The sequence below is a fragment of the Callospermophilus lateralis genome, chromosome 3 (assembly GCF_048772815.1).
Source record: "Callospermophilus lateralis isolate mCalLat2 chromosome 3, mCalLat2.hap1, whole genome shotgun sequence".
Lineage (NCBI taxonomy): Eukaryota > Metazoa > Chordata > Mammalia > Rodentia > Sciuridae > Callospermophilus > Callospermophilus lateralis.
Window position 1 is genome coordinate 16,316,706 of NC_135307.1, and position 19,069 is coordinate 16,335,774.

A 19,069-nucleotide genomic window follows, 5' to 3' on the forward strand; every position below is an offset into this window, starting at 1 on the left:
TACACGCTCCCCCTTAAAAATAACCTTCTGGAAACTTCTCTGGAGGCTGTTTTTAGAACCCATTTCCCATTAGCCTGCCAAAAGATCAGCTTGTTGCTTTATGGTTAAGCTAAATCTTAAACCCAAACTGTTCATTCCCAACTTCCTTGCCCATTGGCTTCCTGGGATCTTCTGCTTCCAAGATGGAAAAGAGTCTCCTGCAGGATTGGAAGTATGATGGGCTCCTTCTCATTTCTCTTCCAACAGTACAGTGTTGTGCTTAGATCTTGTCGGGTGAAAAACGGAATCCTTTTATTTCCATGTCCTTTATTTATAGCCTTAATCTTGAATCTGTATATTTCCATACTTAACTGTATCTAAAATGAACTACTCATGAACAGTTTAATGATAAGTTTTGTTTGCACGAATGGACGGGTGGTACCACCATCTCTTTGTATCCAGTGGAGTATGTGCTATCCAAGGAGAACTGAATGAGTGACAGTTGTTATGATCTCCTCACCTACAGCGGTGTAGCCCCTAAGAGAAGCAGGTCCTTCCAGGAGCCACGATTAGACCAGAAAGAGTAAAAGTCTTAGTGTTTAAATTGAGCCCTGCACAGAGCTCAGTGACCTGTAGTCCTGTTGCTAGAATCAGCAGCCCCAGGTTCATTCCGGAGTAACAGTGGAGGAGACATCAACAGTGTCCAGCACCGCTCCTTAGGAGAATGTACCGTCATCCCAAGGGCCTGTGGGGTCTTCACTGTGGTAGACACAGACTGAAGTGGGATAAGGACCCTGAGTCTCTAATGGGACATACGCTTTCCTCTACTTGGGTCCCTCTTTGTAACCCAAAGGTCAGGTCTCTAAGGGAGAAAGAGGGGATGGGTTTTCAGAGGACTTGTTTATCAGAGGAAGCCTGGTTGTACTGGGGGTGGTTGTAGTGTCTGGGTGCCTGTTTGGGGGCATCAGGAAGGAGAGCTGGTTGGATCTGTCCCCTTCTGATCCTTCAGTAAGATGACCCAAACAAGGTTCAAGCAACCAGATTCCAAAGTGAGTTCTTGGGTGATCTTGTGACTTTTCCTCTGAGAGGAGGCGTGTCTCGGGGCACCGACGCCAGGGTTCTGAGCTGTGATCCCTTCACTCACACACCTGCCAGTGTCACTCCAAGACGGATTCTTGGCTCCTGGAAAAGGGGCTTGGCACATGTGCCCAGATGAAGACAGCTAATGAAGTGCAAGTGGAATTATTCAATTGTCAGCGCTTACCGGCGCTGCTACTCCCAGCAGGGGCCAGGCCACCATGGGAACCTCTGTCACCAAGGGAGAGTTGGTGCCAGGTTGCCAGCAACCCCAGCCCTTTACAGAGGAAGATGGAGCCTCTGGGCAGGGACTGAGCAGGGGCTGATCTTCCCATAGGAGGGGAGAAGTGATGGTGGGTGGGGGGAGACCTGGGCTCTGGAGAAGGCAGGCTAACAGCGTGGAATCCAGGCATTGCTGGGCCCCCAGCTCTCCCTGACAGTTATTTGCCAGCCATCTGGTGGTCTGATTGTCCCTCTGGGGACACTATCTCCAGTGTCTTTCTGGTTCTGACTCTGGCTTCTGGGCTTGGCACTTGCTTCCTCCTAGACACAAGAGTGGCCAGGTTCTGAGGATCTCAGGGCTCATCTTGTTCCTGCTCCAGGGGAAGCTATTGTGCACCCAGGGCTGGCTCCCGTCCCTTCCTGGGTGATAAGCTCTGGCTGTATCACTAGTTGAAGAAAGAAGAAGGTTTTCAGAGGATTCCAGAGCCTGGAGGGCTGCAGCGTGTCATCATCCTTCAGTGTCCCCTCTGTTCATGGCTATCAGTTGCTGTATTCCCGGAGAGGGGTGGCCCAGGAGGCAGAAACCAGAGAAGCAGTGAATAGAGATTTACAACTGGATGAGTTGCAGAGGGGAAGGGCCTTCTGAGGTCTATAAGACTTTCTCCCACAAGAAGTTAAAAAATTATTTAAAAAAAAAAAAACAAAACTCCAAAGATAAGTACAACACAGCACATCAAATGAGCCAATCAGGACTAACCAAAGAATCTTGCCTCTAAAATAAAAGTCTTGTCCCACGATACCTGGGACAAAGACATAACTTGTTCTGGGTCACCTGTTGCCTGTGCCCTGGTCTTCAAGTTCTGATATTTTAGTTTTAGCCCATATGGTTCCTCTCTGTGGACTCTCAGGTAGCTTCTAGAAAGACTTCCATCAACCAGTCAAAGGTGATAAAGGGGTAGGCAGTCACCATTAGGAAAATTAGCCTACCCGGTTTAAGGGGAGTTGGGGTGACCCTTCAGCAAAGGGCTGGAGCCCAAAAACAGCAGTAAAAAAATGAGCACGTAACGTGGACCTCTCCTCAGAAAGGAACAAGTAGAATCAAAGGGCCCAGAAGACATCAGAGTTAAAGCAGCTCTTGTGGGAAGAAAACCGAAGTGGGGGGCACCCGGGTGGGGAGTGTCAGCGTGCTCCCCTGCTGCTCCAGCAGAGATGCAATGGCAATAATGATGAGTGTCAGGGAGGCCAACCCCCACCCTAGTGCCAGGTTAGACATAGGGCTCCTCCGAGACCTCCAGAGACCACAGACCCGGGCATCTGACTCCCAGCCAGGATGCACTTCCTTCCAGGATCTCTTTCTGCAGGAAATGGCGTTAGGGGCAATAAATGGGTCATTGATCCAAGTTAGAAGACACCCTGGGTTGGGAGCTGTAATGCATTCCTCATGCGCAGAGTCGATGGTGACTCTGCTCCTCAGGCCCAGTAAAATCCTCGTCTGGAGCTCACTAGTCACTCTTTTTAAGCTGAGAACAACTCAAAAGACTCATGACTGGGAGCCTGATAGCACCCAGAATGCTGCGTGTGTGTGATCCGCCCTCCCTCACCCCAGCAGGACATGGGTCACCTTTCTGGTCCAACAGTCAGCTGTTGGTTCCCATGAGTTTGATGGTTGGTTCTCACTCTCCTGGTGCCTTTGGAGCAACAGGGAGTTTCAAGTGTTCTTTTGGCTCATTTTTTGGGGGCAGACAGGCCATTTTTGGTATTCTGTATATCCAGCTCTCATCGTGAAGAAGATGTTTGAAGTCACAACTGGGCATCTATTTGTGTGAGTCTTTCATTCGCTAAAACCCTGGCCATGCTGAAGCTGTCCGCCGGGCTCTGTGGTGTCACTTTCCCCCAGTCTCCCTGAGAACCCATTGGACATTTGCACATGCGCAGTGAATCCTTCCTCGCGTTTCCCACCTCATCCCTGTTGCTCCTCACATCACAACTTCTTCCCCTTTGGAAGTGGACAGAGTGTTGGTGTCCAGTGACATCACTAGAGCTCACTGCACCTCCCCTTTCTCCTTCCGGATCAGAGGCAGCCGTTTGAGATGTCTTGATCTACTGCAGCAAGCGCCAAAGGGTACGACTGTTCAGTGGTTTCAAAGCTGCAAGTGTAGATATTCTGTCTGTCTTAACTTGCACCTAGGGATCTTGCAAAAAAAGAAGAGTGGAATTAAAGACATCAACAAGATGAATGGTATTATCTCTTGATGGCGTTCTATTTGAGACAGTTGTTCCAGAAGCTGCGTTTGCCAACCCCAGCTCATGGATCTATGAGTGTAGCACAGACAGGGCTTGTCAAACCCCCCTTCTGGACTGGATAGTGCTTGGTGGTGCAGACTCTCCTGCACCCTGTAGAATGCTGGGCAATGTCCCTGGCCTCCCCACCCATGAGGTGCCAGGGCTGCACTTCCCCTCCCGCCTAGTCATGACAATCAAAAATGTTTCCAGACATGGCCATACATCTTTGGGCTGGAGTGCGGAATTTCCCCCGCCTGAGAAACAGTGGCTTAGTAAGGTGATGATAGATGAAACCAAGCAGATGTACTCAGGTCCCCGGGAAATGTGCCGCTTGCTTTGTTTCTTTGTTTCATTTGTTTCTTGTCCCCTTGGCCCTAAATAAGTCACTTTTTTTTTCTCTCCATTTTTAAGCAAATACTTTCAGATGTATTCACTCTTACACAGAATTGTAGAAAATGGAGAAAGATGTTTCAAAGCAAAGAGATCCAGTGAAATCATAAATGAAAAAGGATACCAGGGGCGGACTTGTCTTCCTCAGTGGATTTCTTTGGATGGTATTCACAGACCCTTGATTTGCTCTTAAAGGTGGTTCTGCACCTTTCCCATGTATCAGAATTCCCTGAAAAAAAAACAAAAACAAAAAAAAACCTCTGTCACCTAGGGTTGATCTTATACCCTGAGGTCATCTCCCCCAGCGTAGTGCTGAGCTTCAGATAGTTAGAGTCAGCTGAGCAGCAGACTGGATGAACCACTCATTCATTTATTCAGTAGCTATTTATCTGCACCCCATTAGGTTCCTAACACTAGGCTAGGTGCTGGGACTAGGAGGAGAGCAAGGAGGAGATGTCCTTGTACAGTTCACTTTCTAGGGGAGAACGTGGGAGAGAGTATGAGCATCTTAGTATGTGCGTGTGCACAGTGTACCTATGTTCTTATGTCTGAAAATTTCCGTCCAAGTGTGTGTCATTGTTTATTTTGTTTGTTCCTAGGTAATTTTTTATTCAGTTACATAATGATCTCTTTTCATCCTGTAAAACACTTCCTATGTAAAGGAGAGCAGAAAGAGGGGGGAAAAAAGAAAGAAAGAAAGAAACACATTAGCCTTATGGGAAACTAAATGATTTCTAAGAAGTCATGGCTGTCGTCTTGGGCTTTCCATATGGAGAATGTTCTGTCATCATTTTGTTGAGTCAAAATGATGCCAAGGTCGGTCGTCCCTCACATTCTTTTGAGGCCGGCCTATGAGAATTAAACCAGGGACTTCCTGTTGGCTTTCATATTCTTAGTTTGTTAAAATACATGACCTCTATGAATCACTTCTCTCTGGTACAAAATCCCAGAGGAAAGGGATGAATGTAGACAGAAATCACACCAGGAACCCACAAAATACCTGCACCAACCTGGATGGGTGGCTCTGGAGTGGACCTACAGGTGCCCATCATGACGGGCCACAGCTTTCCAGGGACAGTAGTATATTCTCCCAGCCTTTCTGGGAGTGTTTGCTGCCTCCAGAGGCTTTGGAGCAGATGGCTCATTTGGTTGGTGCCTCTTCGGGCCCATAGTCCTGGCAGCCACAGATTAGAAAGGGAAGAAGTCAAGGAACATTAAAGGCAGAGCCAGGAAGAGTATGGAAGGAAATGGAAAAAAAAAAAAAAAACCAGTCTGGTGCAGATGTGGAACTGGAACCTCCAGATCCTCCTGCCAGGCTGGTGTTTTTCTCATCCTCCACACAGAGCAAAAGCCTCGTCCTTTCCCAGAAAGAACCATCTCCACACCTTGGAAGTTGAAGCTGAGTATTTTTCTTAATCCAAAGAGCTGAATCCTTGATTCTGGAACCTTTGTCACCTGCTTCTCTCACCGTAGCTTAGGATCGTTGTGTGTGTCCGTTCAAGAGGAGAGGATTTGAAAACATCTTTAAGGGGTGGGAGTGTTTTTCAGTCTTGGACTCCAGGGAAGAGGCAATGTGATAAGACAACTGCATTAAAGATGAAAATTGAAGTGGGCCACTGGGAACCAGTCCAGAGGAGAAGGAGCATTGTCACTGAAGCATGAGCAGAGGAATCTTTTTAATACAGGATTTGATATTGGCTCCGTGTTGATGGTGGTCGCAACTCTATTAAGCAGCCATGACAGCATGCTGCCTGTTGTACTAAATTAACCCATAGTAAGTGACTTGGGTTCCTGGACTAGGATGCCAGGTTGGCTACAGTTGGGAGGAATCACCTATCCAACGAGAAAGAGGCAATGCTTCCTTGTTCCCCTGCTCCCCACTCTGGCTCCCCAGAATACAACACAGAGGACACTCCTGCCAAGTGGATCTTCATTCCTAGAAAGAGTTCTTGGATGAAATACCCCCCCCCTTTTTTTTAATCCTAAACCAGGTTGAACCATCTGGAGAGGTGGCTGGTGGACCACCCTTTAAGCCAGGAAAAATCCTTCGGTCCATCACTGCCCTCCCCCTCATCATCCTAGGTGGATGGCCTTTCAGAATCAGCCATGCCTGCGAGGCACAAGCATCCCCCATGCCCAAATACCTCCTCTGTCCCCAAAAATGACTCTGGCCAAGAAACTGCAAAACAAATATTCTCTGTAAAAGGGAGGCTTCTATCAGAATGTACTCCTACTACCCAAAGTGGAAAACCTTCACCAGGCTCTCCTGGGCAGAGAGGGTTTTAGGAAGACCCAGAGAGTGCTCATGACAACAGCTTATGACCCAAGGTGGGCAGTGGGACTGAGCCCCAGAGAGAGAGGCAGTGGAGGGCAGAGGAGAGAGCTGGGGCCATGCTGGTCTTCATGGGAGAGATGAAAGAAGCAGCTAGAAGGACTGCGTAGAGGCTGTGTCTTTAGTGGTCCCAGGTCTGTGGGAGAGCAGTGTATTTGGGCCCCGGTTCCACAACCAGCTCAAATTTTTGTTTCTGCCTTTTTGGTAAATCCACCATCTAAAGAAAAGAGAGCACCCACACAAACAGTGAGGTGTGTTTTTATCCGTAAGGCAGCACCCTAGAAATCTTTAGATAATTATACTAATATGAAAGGTTTGCCAACATTTGTTGTGTGTGTGTGTGGTGTATGTATATGTATATATATCAGCACCCTACCCCCGCCACCTTTTTTTTTTTTTTTTTTTTTTGACACAGAGTCGCCTGGTTGCTAAGGCTGGCTTCAGACTTGGGATCCTCCTACCTCAGCCTCCCAAGTCATGGGGATTATAGGTGTGTGCCACTGTGCCAAGCTGAAGTGAAAATGATTTTAAAGAAATTTCAGAAAACTGTTTTCCATATACAGTAATTTCCCCTCAATCTCAAGGCATCCATGACCCCAAATGGATGGCTAAAACCACAGATGTATTGCCTCCTGTATATATTGGCATTTTCCCCTAAACCTACCAATGACAAAATTTAATTTATAAGCTAATCACTATAAAAGATTAACAACAATAGCTAAAACCAAAATGGAATAATTATAAGAATGTACTCTAATAAAAGACATGAATTATTTTCTTCTGGGATTGTCCATTCAGGAATTCCAAATGATGGGAAACCAAAGCTTAGCAAAACCATAGCTGAGGGGGAACTATTGTAAACCTGATTTCTAAAAAATAGATTTGTGTGCCTGAGTATAAATCCATGTGTGCTGGCACTCCTTGTTCTTACATAGACAATTTTGGACATATATAGAAGAAAATATGAGTCTGGAAGTGGGTCCATAGAGAAGGCGTATATTTATCAAGTAATATCTACCAGAAACATATTTCTTTACGTTTAACATCATTATTTTCATGACCGTTGAAAGGGAGAGTAGAAACTTAGGCCTTTTAATAATATGTAATAATAAGCATTGTAGCAACTGTGGGTAGGAGAGAAGGGAGGTTACCTCTGAGGACTACGGCACACAGAGGGTGTCAGGGTGGGGACCAGCGTACAGGTATGTCACACTAGGAGCCAAATAAAGGCCTTCTGGTATTGACCTAAACAAATCTAAAAGGTCAGTGCTTAGCTTACTGGTTAAGTAAAGAGGTCTGTTGATTACCCCATTTTCTTTTATCTGTAAATGTGGGTATTGAACCCAGATAATATTATATTAAGTTCACTAACAAATGAAAACAAAAGATGCCACATAACACATCTTTGCAATCTTGAGGTAGGCTTGATTCCTTAGTGAAGACCCAAAGACAGTAAGCTATAAAAGCACAAATTGGTAAATTGAACTTCATAAGAATTAAAGGTTTCTGCTTACTGAAATGTACTATCAGGAAACTGAATAGATAAGCCATGAATAAATATTTATGTGTATCACAAATATGTATATATGTATCACAAGTTTGTATTTATATTCAGAATAGTTAAAGAAATCTTATGGTTGAATATTAAATTGAACAATTTAGTTTAAAAAATGGGCAAAAGTCTTGAGCCAACTTTTCCTGTAAGAAAAAGTGACTGCTGAGCACATAAATAGATGCTCAATATAACTTGTTATCAGGGAAATACAAACTTAAACACAGTTAATTCTATTGCACGTTCACTAGATGGCGAAAATTTTTGAAGATCGACAATTTCAAGTGTTAACAAAAATGTTGAACAACTATAACCTCTTATCTTGCACAGAGCATGGTTTAGCAATTCCCTGTAAACATACTTTCACAACAGTTACTCAAGAAAAATGAAAACATGCCCTGGAAGCCTGTTACAAAAATTCTTCCTCAGGCTTCTTAGGACTTGGGTCTTTCAGCGTAGAAGGTAAGGCTGTAGGAATGCACCAGGAATCAGACCTTGAGAACACTGTGCCTGGAGACTGGCCTGAGTATCATGGCGGCATTAGTATTGTTCTCTGTGGAGCCCTGGGGCATGGCATATCTGGTTAGAAGGAAAGATGGAGTTTATCTTCCAGCAACCTGTACTTGTCTACTTGTGTATCTGCCTGGCTTGGCTTAGGTGGTGCGGGTGACAGAGGGGGTTGTTGTGTGGGTCTGACAGGCTCCCCAAGCTTCAGTTCTCCTGAAATCCTGTGAATGTTGATGGTCCTCTTCTTTTAAGGTTCTCTTCCTTGCATCGTGACTTCTATTAATCTGTGGCCCTCAGACTTTCTCCTGTGGTCCAGTGTGTTTTTGAAGAATACAAAGCTTTCATTTACTAGCAAAATTAATAGGAAAGGTTCCTGACGTCTCGGTGCATTTCCTCTTAGCTGGGAAACTTCCTGGTCTCCCTGGGAGGTGAGACCATCTACTCAGGCCAATGGCAGGTCACCTGTCGCATCTGAATTCTCAGAGAAGGCACAGAACCATTGTTGGGTGAGAAGCAGCAGCTTGTTTTCTTGGCTCCTTTGTGAAAGGAGGGATAGGAGGAGGAAAACACAGAGCTTGTCTCTCTGGGCTCATGGGTACCAGCAACACTACTAACAACAGCAGGACCTGTAGGGAGGTGAAGGGAGCCGGGCGGTGGGAGCCTGGGAGCAGTGAGCAGAACTTGGAGCTTTTCAATTAATCATTCTATGTATGTGTGTATGTGCATGTACATACATGTATGCATGTGGGGGGTATTTCTTTTAGTCGAGAGGGATGACTGTTTTAGGAATTTCACCTCAGGAGTTGCCAAATAAGTTTATTTACTTGTTTCTCACACAATATATATACTTATTAAAATGAACTTTTACTGCATTATGGAGTATAACTAACAGGCTTCCTGCAGGCAAAGTTAAAAAAAAAAAGTGGGGGGGCCTGCAGAGTAAAGTTCCTTTACTTCTTTTTGAGACATTGTCTTCTGAAATCAGCGTTATCCCTGTTATTAATCGCTCGTGGGTCTTTATACTGCATCGCATTACTCCCTTGGAATTAAACTGCACATATAAAGTATGAAAAATGTACTTTTTAAAACAGTAAAAAAAAAAGTAATTTTCTCACATAATACCCAAAATAAAGTGCCATGGAGCCATTAGTAGTAAATTGAATTTTTTGGTATGTAATTTGTACAAAAACTGACAAGCGCGAGCCCCCCGTCTCCCCCATCATTAGTCACCGGGTTTAGCGGACATGGAGGCGGTAATCTGCAAGGGCAGGCATTTTGATGTCGACTTCAATTGCACACTTCATTTATTTGGACAGGGCACAGGCGGCAGCTTCTGTCACGGGGCATCACCGCACTATTAGCGAATTTCGCCCCAGGGCAGCTGGGACGCTGTGCTGGGGCAGATGTTCTTTTCAGCCTATTCAGTGACCATTCTTGGGGGTTGTTTACTGTTGCCATGGTGACCTTCATTTCCATAGCAGCAGCGCTGCTGTTTCTCAGAGGAAAATGAATTTAGTTATAAAAGGATAATATTTTTCTCTGCTTTGTATAACCTGCCATCTGTCAACTGGTGGATCGGTAAGGATTCAGAAACCTATTAAGAATTATAGCAATAAAATAATGGGTATTTTTTTTTTTTTGCCCGTATTAAAAGCAATAATAGATGTAGAAACAAGCACTGAGCCCTCAACATCAGAACTTTACATTTTTCTTTATATTTTAAGTGCTTTTTTTTTTAATGCCTCCACCACCACGGTACACACACAACACCTCGTAAATTGTCATTTGCATTCTGCTGACAGTGGAAATGACCAAATGTCTTGTTTGTATCTCAGTTGATGCAGGTGTATTTAATGCTTTCTCTCAATGCTGTGCGCTTTCCCCAGTTCATAAAGATTCCTGTGGCTGAAATTCCCATTGTCACCGACTCCCCTGCTCCTCCACCACAGGGTAAAGGCTGAGGGAAAGCACAGATCAGCAACTTACAGGAACATACAGTGCAAATGATGACATTAGCAAAATGAGAAGAGACTGTTCTCATCTGGTTAGGGGGAAAAAGCTACTAACATGCTTCTTAAATCTCCTTCTAGAATATGTTTTCTTCCTCTTAAATCCAAATGGTAAGAAAGTCACCTTTGGGACAGCTCATCTAGTTCCCAGATTTCTTCTTCTTCTTCTTCTTCTTTTTTTTTCCTCTGTTGCATTCATAAACGGTAACTTACAGGGATAAACACACACACACACACACACACACACACACCGGCCCCTTTGTAAATAATGTTATTTATTGGTTGATTTTTCCAGATCCTGACATTGATGCTGCCAGTGCCATGATGCTTTTGAATACTCCCCCTGAGATACAAGCAGGTTGTGAGTAGATATTTCTATAGCCTACAGCACCATAGTTTCTGAACTTATCCTTCTTATTTATATCCCAGGCCACAGGAGGAACTAATGCTGAAGCAGACCTTCCCTTGTCGTCAGTTTACAAACTACAGCAGTGCATGGTTACATGCATAAACATACAGACATGTGGCCACGAGCATTGTGGATGAATGCACACATGAGGAAGTTCTGATAGAATTTCAGGGTTTACAACATGGGGAGAGAAAAATAGGCCCCATCATGAATCCCAGTGGGGAGAACTTCCTTTCTCCTGTAGGAATTGTTGCTGTGAGTTGGTAGGAGATGCTCCTTGAAGCCAGCTTACCATGTTGGTGCTAAGCAATACCCATTTTTTTAGACATTCCTTGCCAGGACCTCATTAATGCCAGGCTGCCATTTTGAAAAGTCTGGACTGTTCAATCTTGGACTAACTTGAAAATGAGGCCATGATACTCCTTGATTTAGCCAAGCAGGGTTCTTGTCTTCACCTTCTCTTGGCCATTGAGCAATGTCAAGTTTGAGATAACTCTTTTCTTTACTTGGACTTCACTTCTACCTACCACCCAAGGTTTATTCATATCTTTGGAGCTAGACTACTGAGTTCTGGAAGTCTCCTTCCATGAAAATGACCTTAAGTGAAGATATTGCCCCTTCTTTCTCCTGACTTAGGCCCACATCCCACACCTAGCAGACAGATCTGGTCACTAGGATCTACCCAGCTTGTCATAGGGACCTGTCTCATTCCTGTGACTGGTTCTTCTGCCTCCTTCAGGAGGCCTTGTGGGCTCCTGAGCAATGGGAATGCCCCACTTTTAGAGAACAATGTTGTCCTCAGGAATGGTCCAACCCCAAGCCCTTAATAGGTATCATTATGAACTGATGCAGGGATTCAAACCACCTTTCATCGCTCTCTGCTTCTCCCAGCCTTCCTGACCGCTTTAAGAAATTGGACTCTGTTTTTCTTTGTTCCTTTTTAAAGACCCAAGAGACATAGCCAGGCGTTCTCAGAGAGGGTGCACAACTCCCATTCTGCCCTTGCTGAACCTGACTGCCAGCATTCCTGTCGCTCTGACCAGCAGGCCCCACAACTAGGCAGATGTGTAACTGACGTACTGTAGCCATTAACCTGAAACATGGCTTTTGAGTGATGTTTTATGTTTCAGAGAAATATATACTTAAAAACCTCCGTTCTCAGGAGGCACCGTAGAAAAATTACAGCCCAGATTGTAATCAGGTTAAGCTGAAATGCTTTCTAACATCAAGTTGCATAACCCATCCTAGTGGAAACATTGATGTCATCAGAACCAGTGTGAGGTTCAGGCCCCTTCCCCCAGCACCCCACCACTCTACAAGCGATTGTTACTTTAAAGATAAACACTTCTGATGAACTGCTTGCTGGGAGTGAGAGGTATAATGGAGATTCTGGAAAAGGCAGTGGGATTGAGGGAACATTCTCAGATGCTCAGCATCTTCTGTGAAAGGCCAGTGTTACTGGATTAGAGGTGGGAAAGGAAAGGGGTACTCCTGGTTAACTGAAGGGTTGAGTGTTGTCTTGGCTAAGGGGCAATCTCTCCTCAACCTCCCAGTAATCCTCCAACTACAGGCTTCTCTGTAAGCCATAGGCCTATCTGTGTTGGAATGCCGAATTTGATTTTTAAAGGCTTAGCATTCCTGTTTGAAAGGTATAGGAGCATTCTTAGAAAGCTTTCTTAGAAAGCCTCGGCTATTTCCACTGTGGGAAGAGTCCATCCTCAGCCTTCAGGAAGGCCCAGGCCAAGTGGGGGCTCCAAGGCCCTCTAGACGGAAGAACCAGGATGCCTGCGAAGGTCATAGCGAGAGATCCTCTGCAGAAGCTGCTCAGAGAGCTAGGGACACCACCCTTGTATTCACCCTTGTATTCCCACCTGACCTCCAGGAGGTCAAGGGCAAGCGTGGGGGTGGGCAGATGGACAGTAAAGCCCTTAGAGATGGGAGCTCGAGCTCTGTAGGAAGGGAGTGAAGAGACATCCAGACAGCCAGGTGGCCCCTCCTCGACCTCCCCTAGACACCGCCAGCGGTAACTGGCTTCAGCAGTGGACCACAGCTTTCAGCCAGCTCTTCCTCGCCCACACCTATGCCCTCCTCCCCTTTCCTTTGCTGCCTCCTTTGGATCTTGCTTTGAGGCCTGAGGCAGTACTTTGCCTCCTTTAGGTGAAGGGTGACAGAGCTAGAACAACAAAGCCACCATTCCCCACCCTGCCAGTGTTGAACCAGGCCTAGAAAAAGTGAGCCTGGGCAAAATGTGTAGAGGCAGTGGCCAGCCGTGGGGCCCTGGGCGCGGCCTGCATAGAGGCCTTTCCCAGGTTTGGGACTCCTGCTCTTGCCCACAGAGCGGGGAGCATGGCTCTGAGAGCTCCCCGTGTTTCTAGCCTGCCCAGAGCCTGCCTGGATCCCTGGGCGGCTGCCTGGCAGGCCTGTCTGCAGAGCCTCCTGATGAAGTGCTATTTATAGCCCCCATTTTCACCTCTCAGCTGCCCGAGGCCCTGTCTGAGTGGGAGCTACCCTCATGGTCTCTGCCGTGGTTCCCGCCCAGCAGTTGGAGGCCAGCCTGAGTGCCTTGAAAGGTTTTTCCTTTGTCATCACCCTTTGTAGCCACTCTACTTCAGGTCACCAGATGGCAGCCACTTAGAGCTCTCCCTCTCCTCCTTCCCTTGCTCAGCATCTGCAGAGCCAGCTCGGGGCTGGCAGGCTGGCCACCGTCCAGGGTCTGAGGCTGAGTAGGTCGGACAGAGTGAGCTGCTCAAGAAGCTGGTGAGAACCCCCATCTGCAAGCTTCTTTCTCTCCAAGGGGTCCAAACTGCCCAGGGGAGCCCCCCACATCCTGGACTGCTGGAGCTGAAGTTCCAGGGGGTCCCGCCACCTCTCATTGCAGTCTGATGCTTCCCTTTCAATCAGGCAGCAGAGTGTCGCCAATAAAAACTCAGCTCCGACAGTTTGTCCCCCTGGCAGCACCCGCAGCGCGTGTGACATTAGCTTTTTCAGACTTTGCCAGTTTGCAGCATGGGACACATTCTGTAAGGAGAGTCCTCAGAGTCCCACTTGCTCCCTGGGAGGCTCCTTGCAGAAGTCCGTGTCGAGCACGGCAGGTTCATTATCCTCTGAGCTCTGGATTATGCTTTGAGTCAAATCCACCCACCTATCCCACCTGCCCCCCGAAAAGTGACCGTGTAGACTGATTTCAGCTTCTGGCATCTCCTTAAGCACCTGCTTGCAGCTCTCCTGTGACAAACCCTGTGAGTCATCTTGAACCCCCGTGGAGGAATTGTTATTAAGTAGGAGAAGCCAGATCACCATTACTCATCTTCAAAGGCTTATATAATCCTGGTTGGAGTGTTCCCAGAGACGAACTCTAGATAATAAACAAAACAACAAAATGACCCTGGGGTGGGGAGGGAGAGACGGTGTTCTGCACCCCTCCTGGCACTGGGGTGCAGCACAAAAAAAAGCAACCAGGAAACAGACTGTGTCCTGCCACGCCAGCTCCCCGCTCCCCAGCCTGCTTCCAAGCCAGTGGGTAGGAAGGGCGCCTTCAGGAAAAGGACGGATTATATGATCAGAGGACCATAGCAGTGTGATGGGACGCAGACTGCTCATCTTATGGCCTCTGCCAGAGCTAGCCAGGCTGCTCTCCAAGGACAGCCGTAGGGGCTCCCAGGTTAATTTTAGAAGTTGTAAAAAAATGAAGGAAATTCCATATCAAGAGGGAAGTTAGAGAAGTGCTGAGGGGTGACATCATGTGCAGGGAAGTTTGTCCTGTGCCTCAGACTGTTTTTTTTTTTTTTAAAGATTTCCAAGATTGCATTATCACATTAGATCATTACATCTGTAATGAGCGGTACTGCTCAGTTTGGCTGTTCTTATGGTTGAGTGTTGCTTTCTTGCTAAAGTCTGAACATTTTAGAGTCGCTCTGTAACTTCAGAGAATATAGTTGGCCAGTGGGTGGTCCTAGGCAACCTGAGGGCCCTAAACCTGTCTAACTTGCCTCTAAGCAGTGCATATTGAAACTGCCTCTTCTAGTGAGACATCAGTCAGCGAGAAGCTGATTTCAAATGTGTGGTTCTTAAGTCTTTGACCTAGCTGGAGTTTGGCAGCATTTCAGTACATCAGGTGGGGTGGATTGGCTGCAAGGCGTTGGCCTTGAGGTGTCTTGATATGCTTTGAGGAAAATAGTGAAAGGAAGAAAGAGAGCAGGTGCTGATAGACCAGGGGCTGAGAATGGACTCAGGTTCCTGCTGAGTCCCATCATCTGAAAAGTAGCAAACAGTGAGTCTCAGGATGCCTTTCTCAGGCGGAGCCATTTTGACCGCTGTGATGTGTTTTTCAGAAGCCATGTTCTTGACACTTGGGGATGGGGACAGAAAGGAGGAGAGACGTGGGGAACAGTTAAGTGTCACAGCTGGCTTCTGGCAGTCAATGAGCAAACACAGACACATCCGCCATCTCAACATGGAGAAAACTGCCAAGGAGGGGACGAGAAACGCCAGGACCGGCAGAGGCAGCACGCCATCGCAGCTCATCCGAAAACAAGCCCCGGGATCTGGAGGATGAGCCAGTGCATGTGCCAGAGTCTTGTGGAGCTCAGGAAATAGCTCAGGAGCACGTCTTCCATGAGATTCCCTGGGAAGTGCGTGCAGTTCCTTAATTGGGAAGATATATTAATGGGTGAATCAATAGTTAGAGCTCACTACAAAGAAGATAATAGATGGAGAGAAGTTCCCCATGGACGTCCTGACACCCTCATAGATGGTTAATAAGAGGTTGCTGGAGAGGGGATGTGGGAAGGTGGAAGGATGGCGATGGTGGTAACGATGGCGATGGCGGTAATGATGGCGGTGATGTCTGTGAGCAGGCACAGGCCGTCCAGCCAAACAGTTGACCTAGCTTACCTGATTTAAGTCTTCAGAACAGTCTTACAAGGTGTTTTATGTCTGCTTTACTGGTGAGGAAATGGACGCACAAAGGTTAGAGTGTGAGCCCAAAGCCACAGAGTTGACGGTCCTGCAGTCTTTGAACAAAGGCTGTGCTCCTTAGAGCCCCTCCTTTCAGCCATTGCAGTATACCTCTTCCACCTCCAGAAGGAGTCCGTGAGACAGGAAGCATCCAACACACTGGATCTCCAGTAGGTGCTGAGTGGGGACCGGCTTCCTTCGCACTCCTGCCTGCCGGGGTGCCTCTGGGCATTTGGGCAGAAGACCGGGCACATGGAGCACCATCCCTGGAGCTTCTTTTCTTCTTCGATTGGCCATGCCAGAATGAAGAAGCATGTGTTTTCTGTGACTTGCTATCTTCCTGTTCCAGGGTTTTCTGGTCTTTTCCAATTTTAAATGCTTGGAGTATTTGCACGGCAGAGGTGACTCTGACATAGCACAAACCAGGGGAACAGGAGCATCACATCAATGGTTGTTGCTCTTCCAGCCACTCTGTCACCAGGAAGACAGCTGGGCTCTTGCACCTTGGTCTGGCTTTTGTCTCATTCCACTTTTGTGGGTTTTCAGCTCCAGCGAAATGTAGAAAGCACAGGACCTCAGGACCCGCCTGAGGATGGTGATGGTATTAGCAATGATGATGGTGTCATGGTAGCTGACATGCGTTTTCTAAACATGAGTGCCTTTTATTAACTCAGTTCAGCTCCCCAATACCCTGAAAGGTAAATACCACTTTTTGCCTCCCTGCTTACTTGAGGAGTCAACGTAGCTTTCTCAGAGGACCATAGCAGTGTGATGGGACGCAGACTCAGCTTGGCTTGACACCAGGGTCTGGCTCTCAGCCACTTTCCTGCTCCAGACCATTAAGTGGTTTTCCCAGTACCCATGGGATAAAATTCAAATGCATCTCTTTCCTTCTAGGATTATATGTTGTAGCAAAATAACTTAGTCCCTTGTGCACCTGGAGCATTTTTAAATCATTTTTTGGCCTTTATGTGCACTGCTTCTTTGCCTTGGAATTCCAGTGTAGATGGCACCTCCTGCAGAAAGTCTTCCCAGATACCCCTCAGTTTGGTTGGGTATCTCCAGGCCCAATTCCCTAGAACCTACCCCACTGGGATTTCATTGTATCCAGTTCATTTGCTTCTCTGCACAAGATCCCTAGTGACAGATATGGCAGAATTGTACAACCCATGGCTATCTGAGCATTTCTAGGGAGTACTATACAGCAAAACAATTGAAACCCTCCCACAGTTCCCCAGACAGGCAATCAAAAAGCCTATCTTTTGTAAACTGAAGGCCTTACCTACAAACCCTGGAGTTCTCCCGGCCTTTTGTATCGGTCTGTCTTTGAGAATTATGGGTATTTTCCTCCTATATTTTCTTCTAGAAGTTTTATAGTTTAACTCTATGATCCATTCTAATTAGCTTTTCATATGTGTTATGAGATGAGGGTCAAGGTTAGTTTCTTCCGGATGGATCTCCCGGTTCCGGTTGTTCTCTCTCCTTTCTCCTGCTGTGTCGTTTCTATACCTTTGTCCAGAATCAGCTGAGCATACATGTGTGGGTCTATCTCTGGATTCCGTTTGGTTCTCTTGGTCTGTATTCTGTACTTCTTTTAACACTACATGGTTTCGTTTCCTGTAATTTCATAGGAAGTCTTGAAATCAGATAATATAAATTTTAGACATTCTTCCTTACAGAGAACTTGTCGACTAAGCCAGATAGAACTAGCTATACACCATGTTGTAGCAGCTCTGTGCTTTAAGTCTTCCTGCCCTGGGTGACCTCATCTGTCATCTGAAATCGGGCTGCTCACTGAGATGGTGTGAGTTCCTGGTCTGGTTCCACCTGCTCTCACAGTTAGTTATGGAAAGACACTGGGGACATTTGGGAGCCTACATGGACTTTTGATAGTCCTGACTTAGGCAAGGATTTCCGTTTTGTTTCCCTTCTGTAAGACCTTCCACAAACCTGGAAGACAAATGGTAAAAATTATTCACAAAAAGTACAAAAGGCGCAAGAAATAAGCAGTCTATACAATATCGTGTATTCAAGAGTGAGCATTCACCTTACATAAAGGACCTTTAAAACTTTGGAATATTTCTGGTAACATTCTTAGAGAACTAAACATTACGTAAGTAAAACATCCATAGAGGTCATTTGTTTTATAAAAAAGTATTCATCTGTACACAAATAATATGCTGGTTTTAAAAACTGAACGTCCAGATTGGTTCTCACTTTTGAATGTATAATTTCCTAGTCTTTTCAATAGTCTGTAAAAGCACTTGCTTGCGTATGATACTGTGCCAGGAGCCCGGGGGCAGAAGGGGCCTTGGGAGAACACTGTTTGGAGAAGGAAACAAATTCAAGGAGTTGTACAAAGTCACACAAGAAGATCTAAGAGCCAGCCACAGTGACACACACCTGTAGTCCCAGGGACTCCAAGACTTGGCAGGAGGATCCCAAGTTCCAAACTATCCTTAGCAGCTTTGTGAGGCCCTAAACAACTTAGCCAGACCCTGTCTCAAAATTAAAAAAAATGAAAAAGATTGGGGATGGAGCTCTGTGGCAAAAGGCCCCTGGGGGGAAAAATCTAAAATGAAAACCCAGCAGTGCTCTCCTGTAGCAGTTCTCCCTTGGCCCCACAGACTCACAGAAGGTTGTTAGTAGATGTCAGAGGAGACAGAAGATGAGCCAGATGAAATGGCTGATTGGGAGGTCAAAAAAGGTCAGCTGTCCCTGAAGTTCCCCTGTTATGTAAATCCCAGGCAAAATCAGATGGTGGGAAGCTACACTGAATATGTGTGGAAAACTGACAGGGTCTGAAGGTCGCTGGTGAATTGGCTTCACGTTAGGGTTAGGGTTGCTCCAGGGACAGGGGGTTTAAAAGAAGGCGGGGTGCTGAGGGAACTCTCAGGAGACTCAGGGCTTTGGGGAAGGTGGAAGTGGGGTCCTCCACAGTGATCTGTGTGTGACTCAGACAGAGCCTGCAGGGACCCTTCCCTCCCATCCACTCTTAGGAGGGGTCTTTCCTCTAATGACAAGGTCATTGTGAGGGTGGGCTGGGCTGCCAGTGCTTGGGAGGTCCTCTGCTGTTATTCCGGGCTGTACCTTTGCCTTGTTGATGAAGGACAAATTGGAAGGTGGTCCCAGCTCCTGGCCATGACCAGAGAAGCATGAGGAACTGCCTTTGTCCGGTCACCTCCTATCCTGCTGTGTCAGTGTTTTTTGAGATGACCTTAGGGTCTGACCAGAGATAAGCGGTTACATTTAACAAGTGCAAGAAAATGATGTTTGAAGCCCACTTTTTAAAAACTCACTTTTTTTTTTTTAACCTAGGCAGCAATAATTTGTTTGTAAGCTGTTGGTCTGAC

The 19,069-nt window shown here is 46.4% G+C and overlaps 1 protein-coding gene across 6 annotated transcripts in view; it reads left to right on the plus strand.

The window, feature by feature from the left end:
• The window catches only part of Foxn3 (forkhead box N3), a 379,981-nt gene that overhangs the window by 343,459 nt on the left and 17,453 nt on the right, over window positions 1-19,069 (plus strand). For 4 of the 6 annotated variants that reach the window (XM_077109127.1, XM_076849759.2, XM_076849761.2 and 1 more), the window contains one exon: window positions 10,647-10,712. The exons of 1 other annotated variant lie outside the window; for it this stretch is intronic. In XM_077109127.1, coding sequence (XP_076965242.1) covers window positions 10,647-10,712 — 66 coding nt within the window. The remainder of the gene's footprint in view (window positions 1-10,646; window positions 10,713-19,069) is intronic. One more of the 6 variants, XM_076849763.2, reaches the window with a different exon arrangement.